At 30.0% G+C, this 15693-nt stretch overlaps 2 protein-coding genes across 3 annotated transcripts; both read right to left on the bottom strand.

Moving 5' to 3' along the window:
• Positions 1–1762: 1762 nt before the first annotated feature.
• On the bottom strand, positions 1763–2811 carry LOC145841357 (exodeoxyribonuclease-like). Its single transcript, XM_082948718.1, has one exon. It carries the CDS (start codon positions 2809–2811, stop codon positions 1891–1893), a length of 921 nt encoding a protein of 306 aa, XP_082804844.1. The 3' UTR covers positions 1763–1890.
• A 495-nt stretch (positions 2812–3306) lies between these two features.
• LOC145840623 (uncharacterized) lies at positions 3307–10063 on the bottom strand. 2 transcript variants are annotated; one of them, XM_082947938.1, is made up of 2 exons: positions 9938–10063; positions 3307–5620 (listed from the first exon to the last, which is right to left on the bottom strand). In XM_082947938.1, the coding sequence occupies exons 1-2, from the start codon at positions 9994–9996 to the stop codon at positions 4129–4131; spliced, it is 1551 nt and encodes a 516-aa protein (XP_082804064.1). In that variant the 5' UTR covers positions 9997–10063; the 3' UTR covers positions 3307–4128. The 2 variants fall into 2 exon arrangements, with proteins under 2 accessions (XP_082804064.1, XP_082804065.1); XM_082947939.1 differs by lacking the exon at positions 9938–10063 and adding an exon at positions 6100–6217.
• Positions 10064–15693: the final 5630 nt, after the last annotated feature.

Genomic DNA, 15693 nt, shown 5'->3' with positions numbered 1-15693 from the left:
TCAAAAAAACGAAATACTAAAACATTTATAATAAAAGGATCTTCCTTATATAAAGTAGTTATTTATTAATCCCCTGCTTAATAGTTTTTAATACGGAAAAAATTAATTAACTTGTGCTACTTAGTAAAGGCACTAAGCCGTTTTTTTAGTCTGCAAATATTTAAATAAATAAATACGCAAGAATTGTTTTAAGTACTAATGATAACGCGGAAATTTAACAATGGAATTATAATTAGCAGTACAAGACTGGTTTTTAGCCCTACCTATTTTTTCTACATATTTAAGTGTCAATTAAATATAGTATATTCTATAAAAAAAGATGTACTACATAGGGTATAAACATACGTTTAATAAACTGTCTTAATTTAATAAGCTTAATGATGTCTCTCAAAATTGCAATTTTTATTTGCAGTTTTAACTGCGGTCCTGGACTAGAAAGTGCCTGCTAACTTCTTAAATAATTTGTTTTTAACTTAATTATAAGCGTACTGAAGACCTACAAGAGTTTGAACAACGTGTATAACTTAAAGTAATGTATTAAGCTTGGAAGCAAGTTGTCTAAAATAGTCAAGTTACAAAGGTATAAGAGATAAATGCGCATTTAATTTTAAAATTGTGTTCAACATCAACACTAAGTGTGATTGTTTAGTTATACCCATGAGTTACTGTTTAATTCAACATTTGCTTCTTAATCTTTAGCCTTTAAAATATTAGGTTTAGTGCCTAGTAAGTTTTGTTAACTCTCAATAAAAGGAAGCTGGTAAAATTAAGTTGTGAACTTAATTTGAGTTATTTATTTTTAACACTGTTACACTTATATGGTACAAATAGTAGTTTTAACAGCCTTATAACTCTGTAATAACAGAACGTTTAGTACTTATTATGTACAGGCATTTATAAATTGAAACTATTTCAAAGAAATTAAAAAATAAATCTATGAATATTAAATTTTACTTCCAACAGGTGACTAAAACCAACAGTAGAACGGCCCAGTTCTAGATTCTATAAAAACTTATTTCATTTTATCTAATTACAACACTAAAAAACGAATCCTGCTAAAAACAGAGCTTTAAAATAACCTAATGTTAATCTTATCAACATTCTCTGAAAACCACTTGTTACAAATTTACAGCTTTATATTTAAAGATTTCAAATAGCTTATTAGAAAATTTAGATTAAAAGTGGATATCGTGATAAAATTATACATTAAATCAACTTAAAAAGCCTGTTTTTCGGTTTGAGCATTATATTATATAAAACAGTTATTTTTAAAAGCAAAAAGACAGAAGCAAACTTTACTTTTTTCGTTTATTACTGGATCAATTGATTTCACTTCCTTTTCTTTAAGATAAAATGGTAAAAGAGGTAGAACTAAACTAATGTTAGGAAAGGAAAAATTGAATTATTTTGTTTATTTTTTTAAAATACTAAGGTTTAAGTTAAAAAAGACATGTTATTATACTAATGTTTATGAGTATTTATTTTAAAATTACCTTAAACAAATAATTATTCTATTTAGTTATAACGATTAATTATCTATTAGACCTATTTCGGATTTGTTTAGAAATAAGATTATAAAATATTAATATTTAAATTATTAATCAAAAACTGTACTTGTTACAACTTTAATTACGAATGTCATTAAAAAAATTAAGTTAATGAACAAATGAAAACATTTATTAACTAACAGGTTTAATATACTAAATGCTTCTATTTATATAACATTTATAATAAGCATTTTTTTGACAGTATTTTTGAACCACTAGAAAATTAAACTATTAAAGAAATATCCTAAAATTAAAAACAAACTACAATTACTAGAAAAAATTTCAATTTGAATAAAAGTCAAACACTTGAAGATTCTATCGAACGAGTCACATAACATTGTTCTCACAACGAGGCGTACAAAGTGATCGGGCAGTGGTCGCTCCCCATCACGTTGGCTCGGATCACGCTGTCGCAAATTCCCTCCTTCATCTTGCCGCTCACGATGAAGTAGTCCAGCCGCCAGCCGATGTTCCTCGCCCTCGAGTTGCGCATGTTGCTCCACCAAGTGTACGCGCCCGTTTCGTCGGGGTACAGGTGCCGGAACGAGTCGACGAACCCCGCCTCCAGCATCGATGTCATCCCGTCCCTCTCCTGCTGCGTGAAACCCGCGTTCTTCCGGTTCGACTTCGGGTTGGCCAGGTCGATTTCCAGGTGCGAGACGTTGAGGTCGCCGCACAGAACCACCGGCTTCTTCTCGTCCAAGCCGATGATGTACTCCAGCATGTCCCTGTCCCACTGCTGCCGGTAGTCCAGCCTTGCCAGGCCGCGCTGCGAGTTGGGCACGTACGAGTTGACGAGGTAGTACTTCTCGAACTCCAGGGTCAGCGTCCTGCCTTCCTCCCCGTGCTCCTCTTTGCCGATCCCCTCCTGGCACGCGATGGGCTCCTCCTTGCACAGGACGGCCACCCCGCTGTACCCCTTCTTGTTCTTCGCCTCGTTCCAGTAGTACTTGTACCTCTCCTGCTTCTTGATTTCCGCCGGAAGGTCTTTGGTGGCGCACTTGGTCTCCTGGAGGCAGATGACGTCCGCGTCGTCTTCCAGCAGCCAATCGAAGCCGTTCTTTTTGATGTTGGCGCGCACGCCGTTGACGTTCCAGGAAGTTATTTTAAGGTTGCTGGCCGCTCCGCCGGCGGAATGGAGCTTCAAAGCTTTCGTTTTCGGCGCATCGCCGCCCGCTTTTTCCGCTGCGGCCTTTTCAGGAGAGTCCTTGGGTTTTTTCGAGGGAACGGAGGAGGACGCTGTGCTTGCACGTTTCTTCGCCATATTCAAAAGTATTGATCTTGTAAATGCGCTTAGGTTAATTAAATTTTTAAGAATCATAAATGAACTGAAAAAGTAAAAAAGTAGGAGTGCCATTTTGGTAGAGAAAAATATGTACTTGATCAAAAAGTCAGAACAGAAAAATTTGTTTGTTGCGTTTTACTTAACTTATATATAGTTATCATTACTTAATAAAAACAAGATAGTTAATTTTAAGTAAATTAAGCTTTGCTTTTTGATTTATAATGAAAAAACAAAAGTTCTTTAATTAAATTAAAAAAAAACTTCTTATAATATTTTTTTTTATAATTTAATTTGAAATTTTTTTATTTATGTGTAAAAATAATTTAACGCAAATTATACATCTAGACTTAATTATTTTAATTAAAAAAATGATTAAATAAAATAGTTTTAACAAACAATAAAACAAGTTTTAAGTAAGCATTTAAAAAAGTACTTTTTTAGTTTACAAAACAAAAATATAAAATTATACAGCAATGAAAAGTTTAAAACAGATTTTAAATTTTTGGAAATCTTTTGTAAACTGACTCCAACTTAAAAGCTTAGTTTGTGGTTTAAAATTGAAATATATATTTAGAATATAACTTTACTATCTTATTCTTGTATTGAAAAGCTATAAAACAAATTTACTAAGAATTATGAGACCAAATTTATATATTAATATACCGCTCAAATCTGTACAGTATACAGTTAATCTTTGTACATTTTTCTACTGCATCGAGTAAATAAAATAATCAAATGATTGTTTTGAAAAATTTACAAAATATTAAAAAAATTAATACTAATTTTATTTTAGTAATTTCAATACTAAGAATTATAATAAATAATGTTTAGAATTTGACTTTTAGATTTAAGTATACTTTAAAAACACGAATTAATTCTTAACAAGATTGTATTATAAATATGATAAATTTTAAAAATCCTGAACACATTTAATAACAAAAGATCTACTAACTTCATCCATATAAAAGTTTATGAACGCAATCATTTAATTTCTTAGATCATGATTGTTAAAAAAAAAGTAATTAGAAAAATGCTTATCATTAAGAAGTAACAAACTGTATGATTAAGGAAAATAATGTACTAAAATCAAATTAGTTCAGGCTTTGCAAGTGTCAACTAGGTTGTAATTTTAAACTTCATAACACTTATAAAAAAGTAATTAGCTGTTAAAAACTAAAAATTTTCATAGTACTAATTGCTACTTTATTTAAAAAACTAACATATCTCTGTAGTCTGTATAATGAACAATGTTATTAGAGGTACTAAGATGAAAAAGAGTCCGTCTCGAACTCTCAATTAAAATGGTAACAATTTTCTGCTCATGAAGAATTGATTGAAGTCTGTAGGATATAAAAGTTGCGCTTCTGCATAAGACATTTTAAAAAGCTTCCTTGTTTCCGGATTTTCGATTAACAAAACTTTGCTAACTCCATCAGTGAAGCCACCACGAATGATAGCTTTGTCATACTGTGGTTTAACAAGTTTTACTATATGTAGTTGTTGAAGGTCACTTGTGTTTTTATGATGGTTTTTAACCTTTGAAATACTTAAATCATTACTTAAGGTTGTTGGAAAGTTTTTATTGCAATTATTTTCAGGTTGATGATTTTTTGAAGAAGTGTCATTTTCATCTTCCATCAAACTAAATATATTTTTATTGGTAACTTGTGAAGAACTATTACCATAAGCTTTTAGTGAGGAATTTTTATCTTTACTTTTATCAAAAGTTGACATGTTTTTATTTTTTTCTAAACTTTTTGTTATTTCATCAAGTTTAGACTTTTTACTTTGACTGTTGTTAACAATTGGACAATTTCCAGATAACTTCTTTTTTAAACCTTTATCTTTTTGAGTTAAAGCTATAAAATTACTATCATAACTTTTTACACCTTCAATACCAGATACTAGTTTCACTAAGTTAACTAGTTCAGGTGATCTTTGAGATTGAGAACTTGTAGTTTTTACATTATTTTTTTCACTAGGTAATTTAATAGGTTTATGTTTTGAATTTGACTTAATAGAGCCTTTATTCTGTATATCAGCTCTTTCACTTTCACACTTAAATTGACCATTTGTATTAATTTCGTCATCTTGTACAATTAAACAGTCATCACTGTCGCTTATGTAAATTGTATCATTTGAACTTAAATTTATTTTTGAATTCTGAAGAGAGTTCTCAAACTGCTTTATAAGTATTGTTGAAGTTTGAAGATTTTCAAGAGGTTCCCAACTGTTTTCGCTTGAGCTATATCCTAACCACTTTACAAAATAGTGGACATTGTTAAAAGCATCTAACTTTTTGTCCACAATTTTTTCCACTTCGTACTCTTTTTCCTCTTCAGAATCACCTTTATGTTTGTCATTGTACGGCTCAACAACTTGATGGTAGAAGGCCATCATTTTCCATTCAGGGTACCAGTGAGGTTTAGATTTTGTATTTTTCAGTTTAACCAAATACTCTATTTCATCTATACCAGCATTGTATCTCTTGCCAACGATAACTTGAGGCTTGATGCCACTACAGCGAGATATTTTAAACATTTTTCTCAAAACTGGGTTAATGAGATCACACTTATTTACCCAGCCCGTTAGTTTTTGCACTTTGTTCCCAACCATACCGTTGAACATTATTTCATACATCCTGTTCGCCTTCTTTCCCTTGGTATCAATAACATACTCAGCTTGATAAATTTGAAACCTACTGCGCCTGTGTATTGGCACGTTTTGTTTGAGATGAAATTTTTCCTCTATCTTGTAGTACTCACTGAGTGTGCGATCATTTTCATGTCTGTAAAAATGAGCTGATATTATTTTTATGAAAATAATAAAGAAGCATATAAAAGTGTAAAAAAACAAGTGACACCGTTGGTGTAGTTAGATGTATAAATCAAAGGTTATGATTAATTAATTTCTTGAAAATAAATCATTTTTACTAGAGATATTATTTTAAAACCAGTAAATACAAATCATATTAAACTTGAGAAGTTTTTTTAATTTATCCAGACAGAATTGTAAAAAAAACTTGTCTTGAAAAAAAACTTGAAATAACCTTTAGTTTGTAATAAAAAATTCAAGTTAGTATCATAAAAATTTATAAAGTTTTAGATAAGTCTAACTCCTCTCATATTGTTCATGTGTACTTAATATGAGTTTTTGTAGCAACAAAAATCAAATTAAAGCAAAATATTGATAAAATATACTTACAATAATCCTATGTTATTTACATTGAATAAACTAATAACCTTTTTACATTTAAAATTTACTTACTATTTATTAGTTTAGGAGAATTTATTCACTTAAACAGCTTTCAAATAAATGTACTAATAATTAACTTGTATTATCAACTTTAAAATCATGTATAAGAAACAACAATGGGTGAAGTTCTATATAAATTTTATTAAGTACCTTTATACAAAAACAACTCAAAACTATTGATTTCAAACACGGCTCTAAAAAACATAATTGAACAAAATTTAAATTTAATATATAGAAACTTATTTTTACTTCACTGGAACTCTATATTAAAGCCTTTTTGAAGTTTAAAAACTAAAGAACAACAGTTTTATAGATTTTTACTATGTCTGTACTAGTATTTTAAATATTGTTTTTATAAAATTTTGTCTATCAGTTTTAAAATATTAACAAAACTTTTTTAAAAAGTATACTAGAGTGAAGCATAATGTGTTCAACATTTATATTTTCTAAAACAGGTACTGAATTTTAACAATATTGTTTAATTATAACAATATTTATACACAAAAATATCAACTAAGTTATTTAAAAGCTTTTAAACTGTAATTATTAAACAAGATGGTAATATTTTTATTAATTTTTGCAGTTGTTAACAAATTGTTGAATTCAAAGCTCTACTAATGTAACATAGTTAACGAAATCTTGTTTAAAAAAAAGCTAAAAAAGCATAAGTAAGAACAAGGTAGATTTTTTCATTTAAGTTTTAAACAATTTTCTTTACAGAGTTACAACTAAAATAGCAAAAAAAAGAAATTCAAGATTTGAAAAAAAATTAAATATTTGTCATTCAATAAGTTTAAATATACTTGGATATTTTTTAAACTTTTTTTTTATGATTTCATTTTTATAACTTAAAGTTTTCATGTTTAAATATTAACTATGTAATGTATTTAATTAATAATCAGATATGCACATTTTGTAAATAACTTCTAGTCAAGTGTAACTTTTGTTTGATTATGCCTAACTTGATAACAAACTATTCTTTTTTTGAATCATTTAAAATAAGCATAACTGCTTAATAATTTTCATTTAAGAGCTAATATTTCATAAAAAGTACTAAAACAGGGTTGCCAAGTATTTTTTTGCAATTTTCTTCAGGTTTTCAAAATTTCTTCCAGATTTTTAAAGTTACACGTTTTAGGGTCTATTTTCAGTTTAAACTAAGTTTAAGGTAAAAAACTGTGTCATATAGTATAACAACATCAAAAAGATACTGTAAAGCAACTTTAATTGTTTTTTTTTTTTTAATTTTTTGATGATATCAAAAAATTTTTTATCTATATGATAGTTTTTTTGTGTCAAATCGAAATTTAACTGTGTCAATACTAAACATGTAAAAGTTGTTTAAATTTCAGGTTTTTTAGTTATTTTTGTCTTCAAAATTCCAGGTTTGTTAAAAACTTCTCAAACTCCAGGTTTTTTGTAAACCCTGTTAATCAGACTGTTTGTTCATATTAAATTTTGATGTTTTACTTAAATTTCTATACCTAATTAGCCAGTTTAATAAAACTTTGTACTTTATTAAGCTATAAAAAAAATCTTTTACACTATATCTTTAAATTTATCAAGTTTAAAACTGTAATTTGACTTAAAATAATAATCAGTAATTATTAACTAAATAGAAAATGTTATTATAAAAATGATTAAAGAGTGAAAAGAAAAATTTCTGCTTTCTCAAAAAAATTTAAAAATCAGAGAAATTAAGTTTAATAAGAATTTGGATTGAAAAATATTTTTAATTTTTTAATGCTGGGATTGGGTAACATATGGCCTTGATCTAGCCTATTATAAAGTTTATCTGGTCCATCCTCGACCTACTTTTAGTTATAAAATTAAATGATATTTTTCAAATAAGTTTAAATAAAAATTCACAAACATGAGACTGTATAATTTATTTTACTTATTTAGGATTCTTTTGATGTTAGTTGATTTACAACTAAATAACTTCTTTTTTAGTACAATTTTACATGTACAATATGGTATTTGGTTTTTTATAAACTCTAGTTGGTTTTCAGACATTTTTCTATACTTATTAAAGTAAAAGTTTTTATCCCTTTTGGTAAAATATAGATTAAAGGTAAAAGATGGTTTTAATAGAACAAAAATATCAAAATGATGTTGTAATGCTACTTTAAATGTGTGGTTTAATATTAAATATTCTGACTAAAAAATTTTCAAGTATTGTTTATATCAGTTATTACTTATTTAAGCTTAAGTTCATTATTTTATAAAACATCAAAATTTGAATTAGTTTTGTTTAAAATTCCAAGTTTTTCAGACAAAACTTTGAAATTCAAAGTTTTTTTTTTTGGGTTTTTTAAGTAAAATGGCTACACTACATGTATATTAAATCTAGTGTGTTATATACATTAGGCAGACACATTCAACCAGATGACTAAAAAAGTTATTGCTTTAAGGCCATAGGGGGGTCCAACATTTTTTTTTACAAAATTTAACTTTGGCTTTTATATGAAACCTTTAACTACAAACTACAAGCCAGTTTTTATAGAATTCAAAAATATAATTTTACTTTTGGGATATTTAATTTTTTGTTAAAATTTTCCAATATAAGCGTATGGACTGCAAATTTTTCGGGGTCAATTTTATTGGAAATTTTAAAATCCACTAAAAATCTATGTCCTTCATTTTTCAAGCAATCTTCTTTAAATTTTCAGGAAACATTCTTTATAATAAAAGGAAAAAACTTTACTTTAGAATTATAATAATTTGAAAAAATAAAAATTTTATCACAAAAATTAAAAAAAAAAAGTGTTTTTTTATCAAAAAAAATATATTTTACAAATTTTTATTTTAATTCCTAAGTAACGTTTTCTTCTCATTGTATAAAGATTAGACTGTGAAAGTTTGAAGAAGATTGCTTGAAAAATGTAGGAGGAGATAGATTTTAAATGAAATAGTCTTTTTTTGCTGTTTTGGTTTTCCCTTCCGATAGGGAACCTATTATGCGGCCCGACTTTGACTGGTTAATCTCAAAAAATAATTTGAATTTTTTAAAACGATAAAAACATCTTGAAGCTTAGAAAAAACTCTATAAAATTAGATAAACTTGTAAAAAACATGGTTTACCCCCCTATGGCCTTAAGTTAAAAGGTTACCACTCCTTGAAGCAAAAACACAGCCTTAGTTACATCAAACTATCAAGAGTATACAGGAAGTTTAAAGTAAAATGGGGAGAATATTGATGTACAAGTTTAAATACTAAAAAACACTAAAATAGTAATAAATGACTTTATAACAACTTTAAACATAACAAGATTAACACTTAAAATTATAAAAACTAACCTTAGGATTTTTAAATTATATCAAAACTAGCCTGAGTTTAAAAAAAGTTTTAAAATAGTTTACCTTTTTTAAAATAATTTCAAACTACTCTAGCCTGAGTTATTTGAAAAATTCAAGCTAGCTTATGTTATTCTGAGTTACCTGAGTGTTCTTAACCCTGTTTTATTCTTAATATTACCTGGTTATTCAAGCTCAATAATAATTAACTTTTATACTTATTAATTAAATACTGAAGTTCTTTGTAGTAGTGACAAAATAAAAATCACTACCTGAAAATTAATGTATCATTAAAAATAAACTAAATGAAGTATATCATAGAACTGATTCTGGACTTTTTAATAAAACCTTATAAAATAAAGAAGATGTGATATGAATCACTTTTTTTAGTTTTGGCATAAGTATATCTAAATTTTTAGTTTATTTTTACATGTCTAGTAAATATCATAAAGACATTTATTGTTGTAGAGGTAAAAGTGAGTTTTGTTTTTCTAACATAATAGAAAAATATATATACAAAGATATCACGATATTTTAAAAAACTTTAACTAACCTTTGATTTACTTTACAAGCAAAGGTATTTTCTTGGTTACCCAATTCATTTCGATCCATTATAGAATTGTATTTCTAATAGTTCTAATCTGCAAAGGAAGATTTTATCCCAACCTTCCCGCCAAAAATATGCAGTAAATAGTAAGACTATATTGTGCTCTCTGTGAAGCAAATATTTTTATTTGTAAAATAAACATCATAAACATTTTTAGTATAAAATACTAAATCACTTGTATAGTTTCAAAGACCAAAAAATACAATTAAAAGAATAAGTATAGAATTACAACTATATTTCACTAACTCAGCTTAAATCTAAGTTATTAATTGCTTTAACGCAGATTCTTACCTAGACTGTAAATATTAGAAGAATTTCATTAATTTCTGTCGCTGTATAATTTTTAATAGAAATGTATAATGCTTTTAATTTATATGATAGCTTATTTGTCATAATAAATATTAAAAAAATAAATTGTTATGTGAAGATTATATTAATAAAATAAAAACCTATATACTTAACATCAGTAATCCACTGACAAGATCTTTTTTTAATCAAGATTCGTCCGGTCCGGATAATTTTAACTTTTCTTTATTTAAACTTTTATTTAAGTTTAAGTTTTACTTTTATTTATTGCACATTACTATACTATAATATTAGTGTAGAAATTATTATACAACAGTTGATCGGTTTGAAAATAATTAATTAATGTTAGAATTTAAAAGATTACAAAAATGAAATACCGAAAAAAAACTTGTGTGTCATAAAAAGAAGAAAACAACGTGCTATATAAGTCAATTAATTTAATATACTTTTTAAATCTAACGTTTCTAGATTTCTAAATTATAACTCGCGTTCGTTTTAGCATGTTTTTACTAAAACATTTTAAACTTTTATGTTTCAAATACAATTCAAAAAAAAAGCTTTTATAACTTATATCGTTTTTAAATCGGTATATTTTAACTTGGTACATTTTTAGTTTGATAACACTGATAATTTGATAGTAGTTGATTTTTTTGGTTAGCTTAGAGCTGGTACTTTTACATGCGATTTTAAACTACAAATTCAATGTGATTAGTAACTTTAAAAATGATCAGGCTTTGTTTCTACAATTAAAGGACTAAACATTTTTTTAGTTATTTAGAACCGGACTTCGTAAATCACTACTCAAAATTCGAACATTGTTGTTACTACTTGAAAATTAAAAAAAAAAGTTCGTAAATTAATTTGTCAGCAATTTTTTAGTTTTTTATGAACTTCCTTTTTATTTTTCAAATTGATATGTAAGAACTTACTTATTCAGTATAATTTTTTTTTGGTGTTTTTTTAAAATATAACAAAATTTTACATATGTTTTTTCAACAAATTGTTACTGAGCTAAGAATGTGTTACCTATATGAACCTATCATTAGAGCTTAAAAGTAAAAAAAAAAACATGAAGAAACACACAAATATATAGTAAGAGCAATTAAAGAAGTAATCAAAGAATAAGAAAGTAGTTAGTTATTAATTAGTCATATTACCAACCATCAAAATAAGTTTAAGGAAAATTAATCAAAAACGTTTTTTTTAACTTAACAATACTTAATAAAAAACTGAGTACAAACATTTGTCCAAAGTGTATAATAAAGTATAAAATTGCCTAATGAGAAATAAAAAAACTTAAGATAGTTTGAATAGGTACAGCAATATGTAAATACTTGACAAAATAGAAATGATAAGACCTAAAATATGGGCACATTGCAGTTCTTTTCTTATGTTTTTTTTACTGTATCTGCTTTGGTAATGGCCATTATATCAAGGTTACAAATGAAATAGTTTTCTGTTTTTTTGTACTAAGCTGTTGATTATATGTAACACTTTCCATTTAATTTCAGAAAGCTCGATAACATTTGATGTAGCGAATTTAGGCCGGGTTGTTGTCTGAGGTTTCCTGAGAATACTGTTCTTACCCTGTTGCTATCTTGTTTTGAATGAAACTGTTTGAATCAAACCATTGAATAAGCAATTGAATTTAGTTCTTCAATTATTTATTTTATCCGTTTTACTCGTTCTTTATAAATTATTTTTATTGTGAGAACTAATTTTGTTTTTTAATCTTAGAAAAGCAGCTACATAAAATTTTGATCATACTCATATTAAAAATCTTATGCACTTTTTTGTTTTTAGGAAAACGCAAGCAAACAACTTCCAAAAACTTCTTTCCGATATTAGTTTTGACAGAAATAAAAAACAGTGGATTATAAATTTTTTTATCTGGGTCTGTTGATCTTTTTATTACAATTTAAGTCATTTTACCATAAAATTTAAGTTTGTCACGACCGCTTGCAATTAGTGCCTCAGTGTAATTGTTTTTAAAGTTATTAAATATCTTCTTATTGGTTTAATGTTTACCCAGTAGTTTAAAGCATCAATCGAAATGAATGTTTAATCACTACCCATAGGTACGTCGAAATAGACTAAGTCATGTTTCTTAAACTATTCCGTACCGTAATAGTAGGATAGGACACTCATAGAAGAGTGTATTAATGTTCGTTATACCTGCCGACTTGTTTTGATAAAGCTGTCTGCAAATCTAAATGCGTTGTTTAGTTCACTTTTTGTGATCGAAGGGTAAAATTTATCGATACCAAATTTCAAAAAAAAAAAGCTTTTTTATTATTGCATCTTATTAAACAAATCAATGACCTCAGAGGAGTTCTCCCACTTAACTAAGTTAATTTTTGATTTTATATTATCGTATAATTTATTAAGTATGCTTTGCCACTAATTCCTCTATCTGATTTCATCGTACTAATCAACCTACATTCAGAAAAATTAAGTTATGTTTGTGGTCTTTAACTTTTATGAAAGCTGTTTGTTGACGTAGTTTATTTACCTTACCATTTAAATTTAATTCTTTGACTACTTATGCTACATCCAAGTTGATTTCTTCTACGCAGTTAGTAGAAGCTATTTTATTATTGCTGCTTAGACAGGTTTTTCATTAAATTAATATGTTCATTTTTGTTATTAAGGTACAGATTTTCAATTTTTTCAATGGAAATAATTAGTCCGTTTAAATTTTTTTTTTCACTTTATATCGGCAGACATCTTTTTTTTTTGGAAAAAACGACTAACACCATCTAAATTCAATGGACTTGAATAGAATATATAATTTGTGCTCAAATAATTAAGGTATTCGCATTCAAGTGCAGTGTTTTTGGTAGGAAAACCAAAATAAGTGTTGTCTTTATTGTCTTAATAAAATGCACCTTCCTCATATTTTAAAATCTAAAAAGCCATCTAACGGAGATTTTGGATAAAGTTTTGCAATTTCTGACATATTGTCTGTTTATATGTCAACCTATTTGCTATAGGGATATTTTTTAGCGAATAATCTAACTTAATGTGTTTCAGGTTATCAGTTAAAATCATATTTTTAGCCTTTAAAAAGGTGCCTTGTATCTAACAATAGTTAAACTTTTCTCTGAAGAACATTCCTACTTTCTAGGGTACTTTAAATTTACATACATTTAATCATTTAATCAGAAACTGGAAAATTACACCATATGTTCTGGATATTCAATGAAGAAAAATAAAAGGTTTTAGGTATATTAAACGAGTATTTCGAAGCTTAAACTAGATATTGTTGGGCTTGTAATTAGTTGGGACAATCATTTTTGAACTTTTTGTAAAAATAAGCGGTTATAAAAATGAGTATGGAATACCCTGCTCTAGACAGTCAACCAATTAATTTTGAAGTACAACATTCAATAAAAAATTGTTATTACACTTTTGTTTTCTTTATTGCATTTAAAACTTTGCTTACTTATCATAGCATTTATAAGGTTGTGGCGTCCTTTTAAATATTTATATCGATATGATCTCCCTTATCCACAAGTTGTGCCTCCTGACGTTCAGGTACCCCGCGCTCTCCAGCCGCCCTTGGTTCCTCCTGACGACTTTTATTCCGACCAGGTACCGACCTTCTTTTACCTCGGTTTTCGCCTCGGGTTGGAGCCGTGCCGTGCAAACGAGCGGAGCGCCGGGTCCCGTCCTCACTGTGGCGTCGAACCGGTTGTTTTCTTCCACCTCCAGCGGCTCGCCGAACTGATTAAACTGAACCTCCTTGTATGTCAGGTAATTTGAAACCGGGAGCTGCAGCGCATTATCAGGATACTCCCAGCTTGAGGCCACGCACTCCCTAGGGTTCTCGTTGAAAAAGAGCGGAAAGAGCTGGATCGGTTGGACGAAATCGCCGTGGAAACTGTACTGTTCGTCAACTTTGCAAAGCTCGACATTTTGTTGGACCTCGACTCTAACGCAAGTCCTTTCCTGGTACTCGTTATTTTCGTCGACATATACATCGGTCACACCGGCTGAAATAGTATTATTTATTTCGAAGCAGCCCGAAACAGACACGACCCACCACTTGTTGAGAATAGCTCCCGAACAATAAGCGACGAGCTTTTCTGACAAGGTGGCCACCTGGTACGGAAACTGGCCCATCGTTGCGTGCCTTCCGTCGAGAAGCACCACCTCGTCGATGTGATTGGCGCGAGCTGCGTCGTTAGCCGGCAGGTTGCGCATGGCCGCGTTGTGCTGCTCGAACCGCTCCTGGATCCATCCGATGTGGGCGGCGATCCTGGTAAAGTGAGAGTACAAGAACCTGTGGCCGGCCCAATAGCGGTTGCCGTGAGCAGTCACCCCGTACACCGACATGTGCTGGCCCTCGTAGAAGTGCCTTGAGCGCGGGTGGCAAGACAGAGGTCCGCCCGAGTCTCCATTCATTGTTGCGGGGGCCATTTCCCGCATGACCGGGTGGTTGAGGTTCAGATGATGCCTGTTGCGGCCTTGCGCGAACGTACGCCTTCTCTTGTATTCACCTTCGATGCAAATTTCCGAGTCGATTTCCCTGCGTATGTGCCCGTCGACCCCGTACTTACTGAAGAACGCACACTTGTCCGGGCTCAAAATATTGACCTGGGCGTGCCTCAACTCGTCCGACTTTAAATTCTGTAACACGTGATCCATCGTCGCCTGTCCCCACCCGCTTATGGCACATTGCCATCCGGTCCCGCTGCGGCTCAGCGGGTTGCCGAGGACCGCCGGCGTCACTCCGACCGCGTGGATGTATATCGTCTCCGGCGTTCGAATGAGCGCAATGTCGTTATTGATTGCGTACTTGTCTGGATCAGGTTGTGCCTCCCGGTACTGGTCGTTGAACGCGTAAGCGTCCTGATCGTTGAACGCGTAAGCGTCCTGATCGGTGACCATGATGTGCTGCCAAACGTTGTTAGGGTCGGTCGGTTCTCAGACTTCCCAGGAAAATGTGAGTTACCTGAAGCACGTACCTTCGTTCATACACGTAACTCGTGTCTAGACGCTCTCGTTTGACGCAATGTGCTGCTGTCAACACGAAGTGTCTGCCCACAATGATTCCGCCGCAGTGGTATGTTCGTGGTCCGATTCCATATTGGTTGATGTAATCCATTTCCAATCGCGCCTGGTACGGATACAGGTAAGGATTTTCCACTATGCTGCCGAACCTCACTTGACAGGTAGCGGTAGTGAGAAGCAGAAAAAAACAAAAAGAAAACCTAACTGGCTTCATAGTAGCAATCGCCCTGCTGTTTTTTTGCTTTCCGGTCAGCTGAAAATTCTAGGCGCCTCTGATTGTTTGAAACTTTACTTATCTTTTTTCAAAAGTTTTAGTGTATATAACTTTTTTATTGACTTGTTTGTTATGATGCTTTCAACACAATTTTTTTTTTTGCATA

Source organism: Thalia democratica, chromosome 7 (assembly GCF_965202585.1).
Source record: "Thalia democratica chromosome 7, ktThaDemo2.hap1.1, whole genome shotgun sequence".
Classification (NCBI taxonomy): Eukaryota; Metazoa; Chordata; class Thaliacea; order Salpida; family Salpidae; genus Thalia; species Thalia democratica.
Note: the sequence above shows the minus strand (reverse complement) of the source record. Positions and strands in the feature narration are given on the sequence as shown.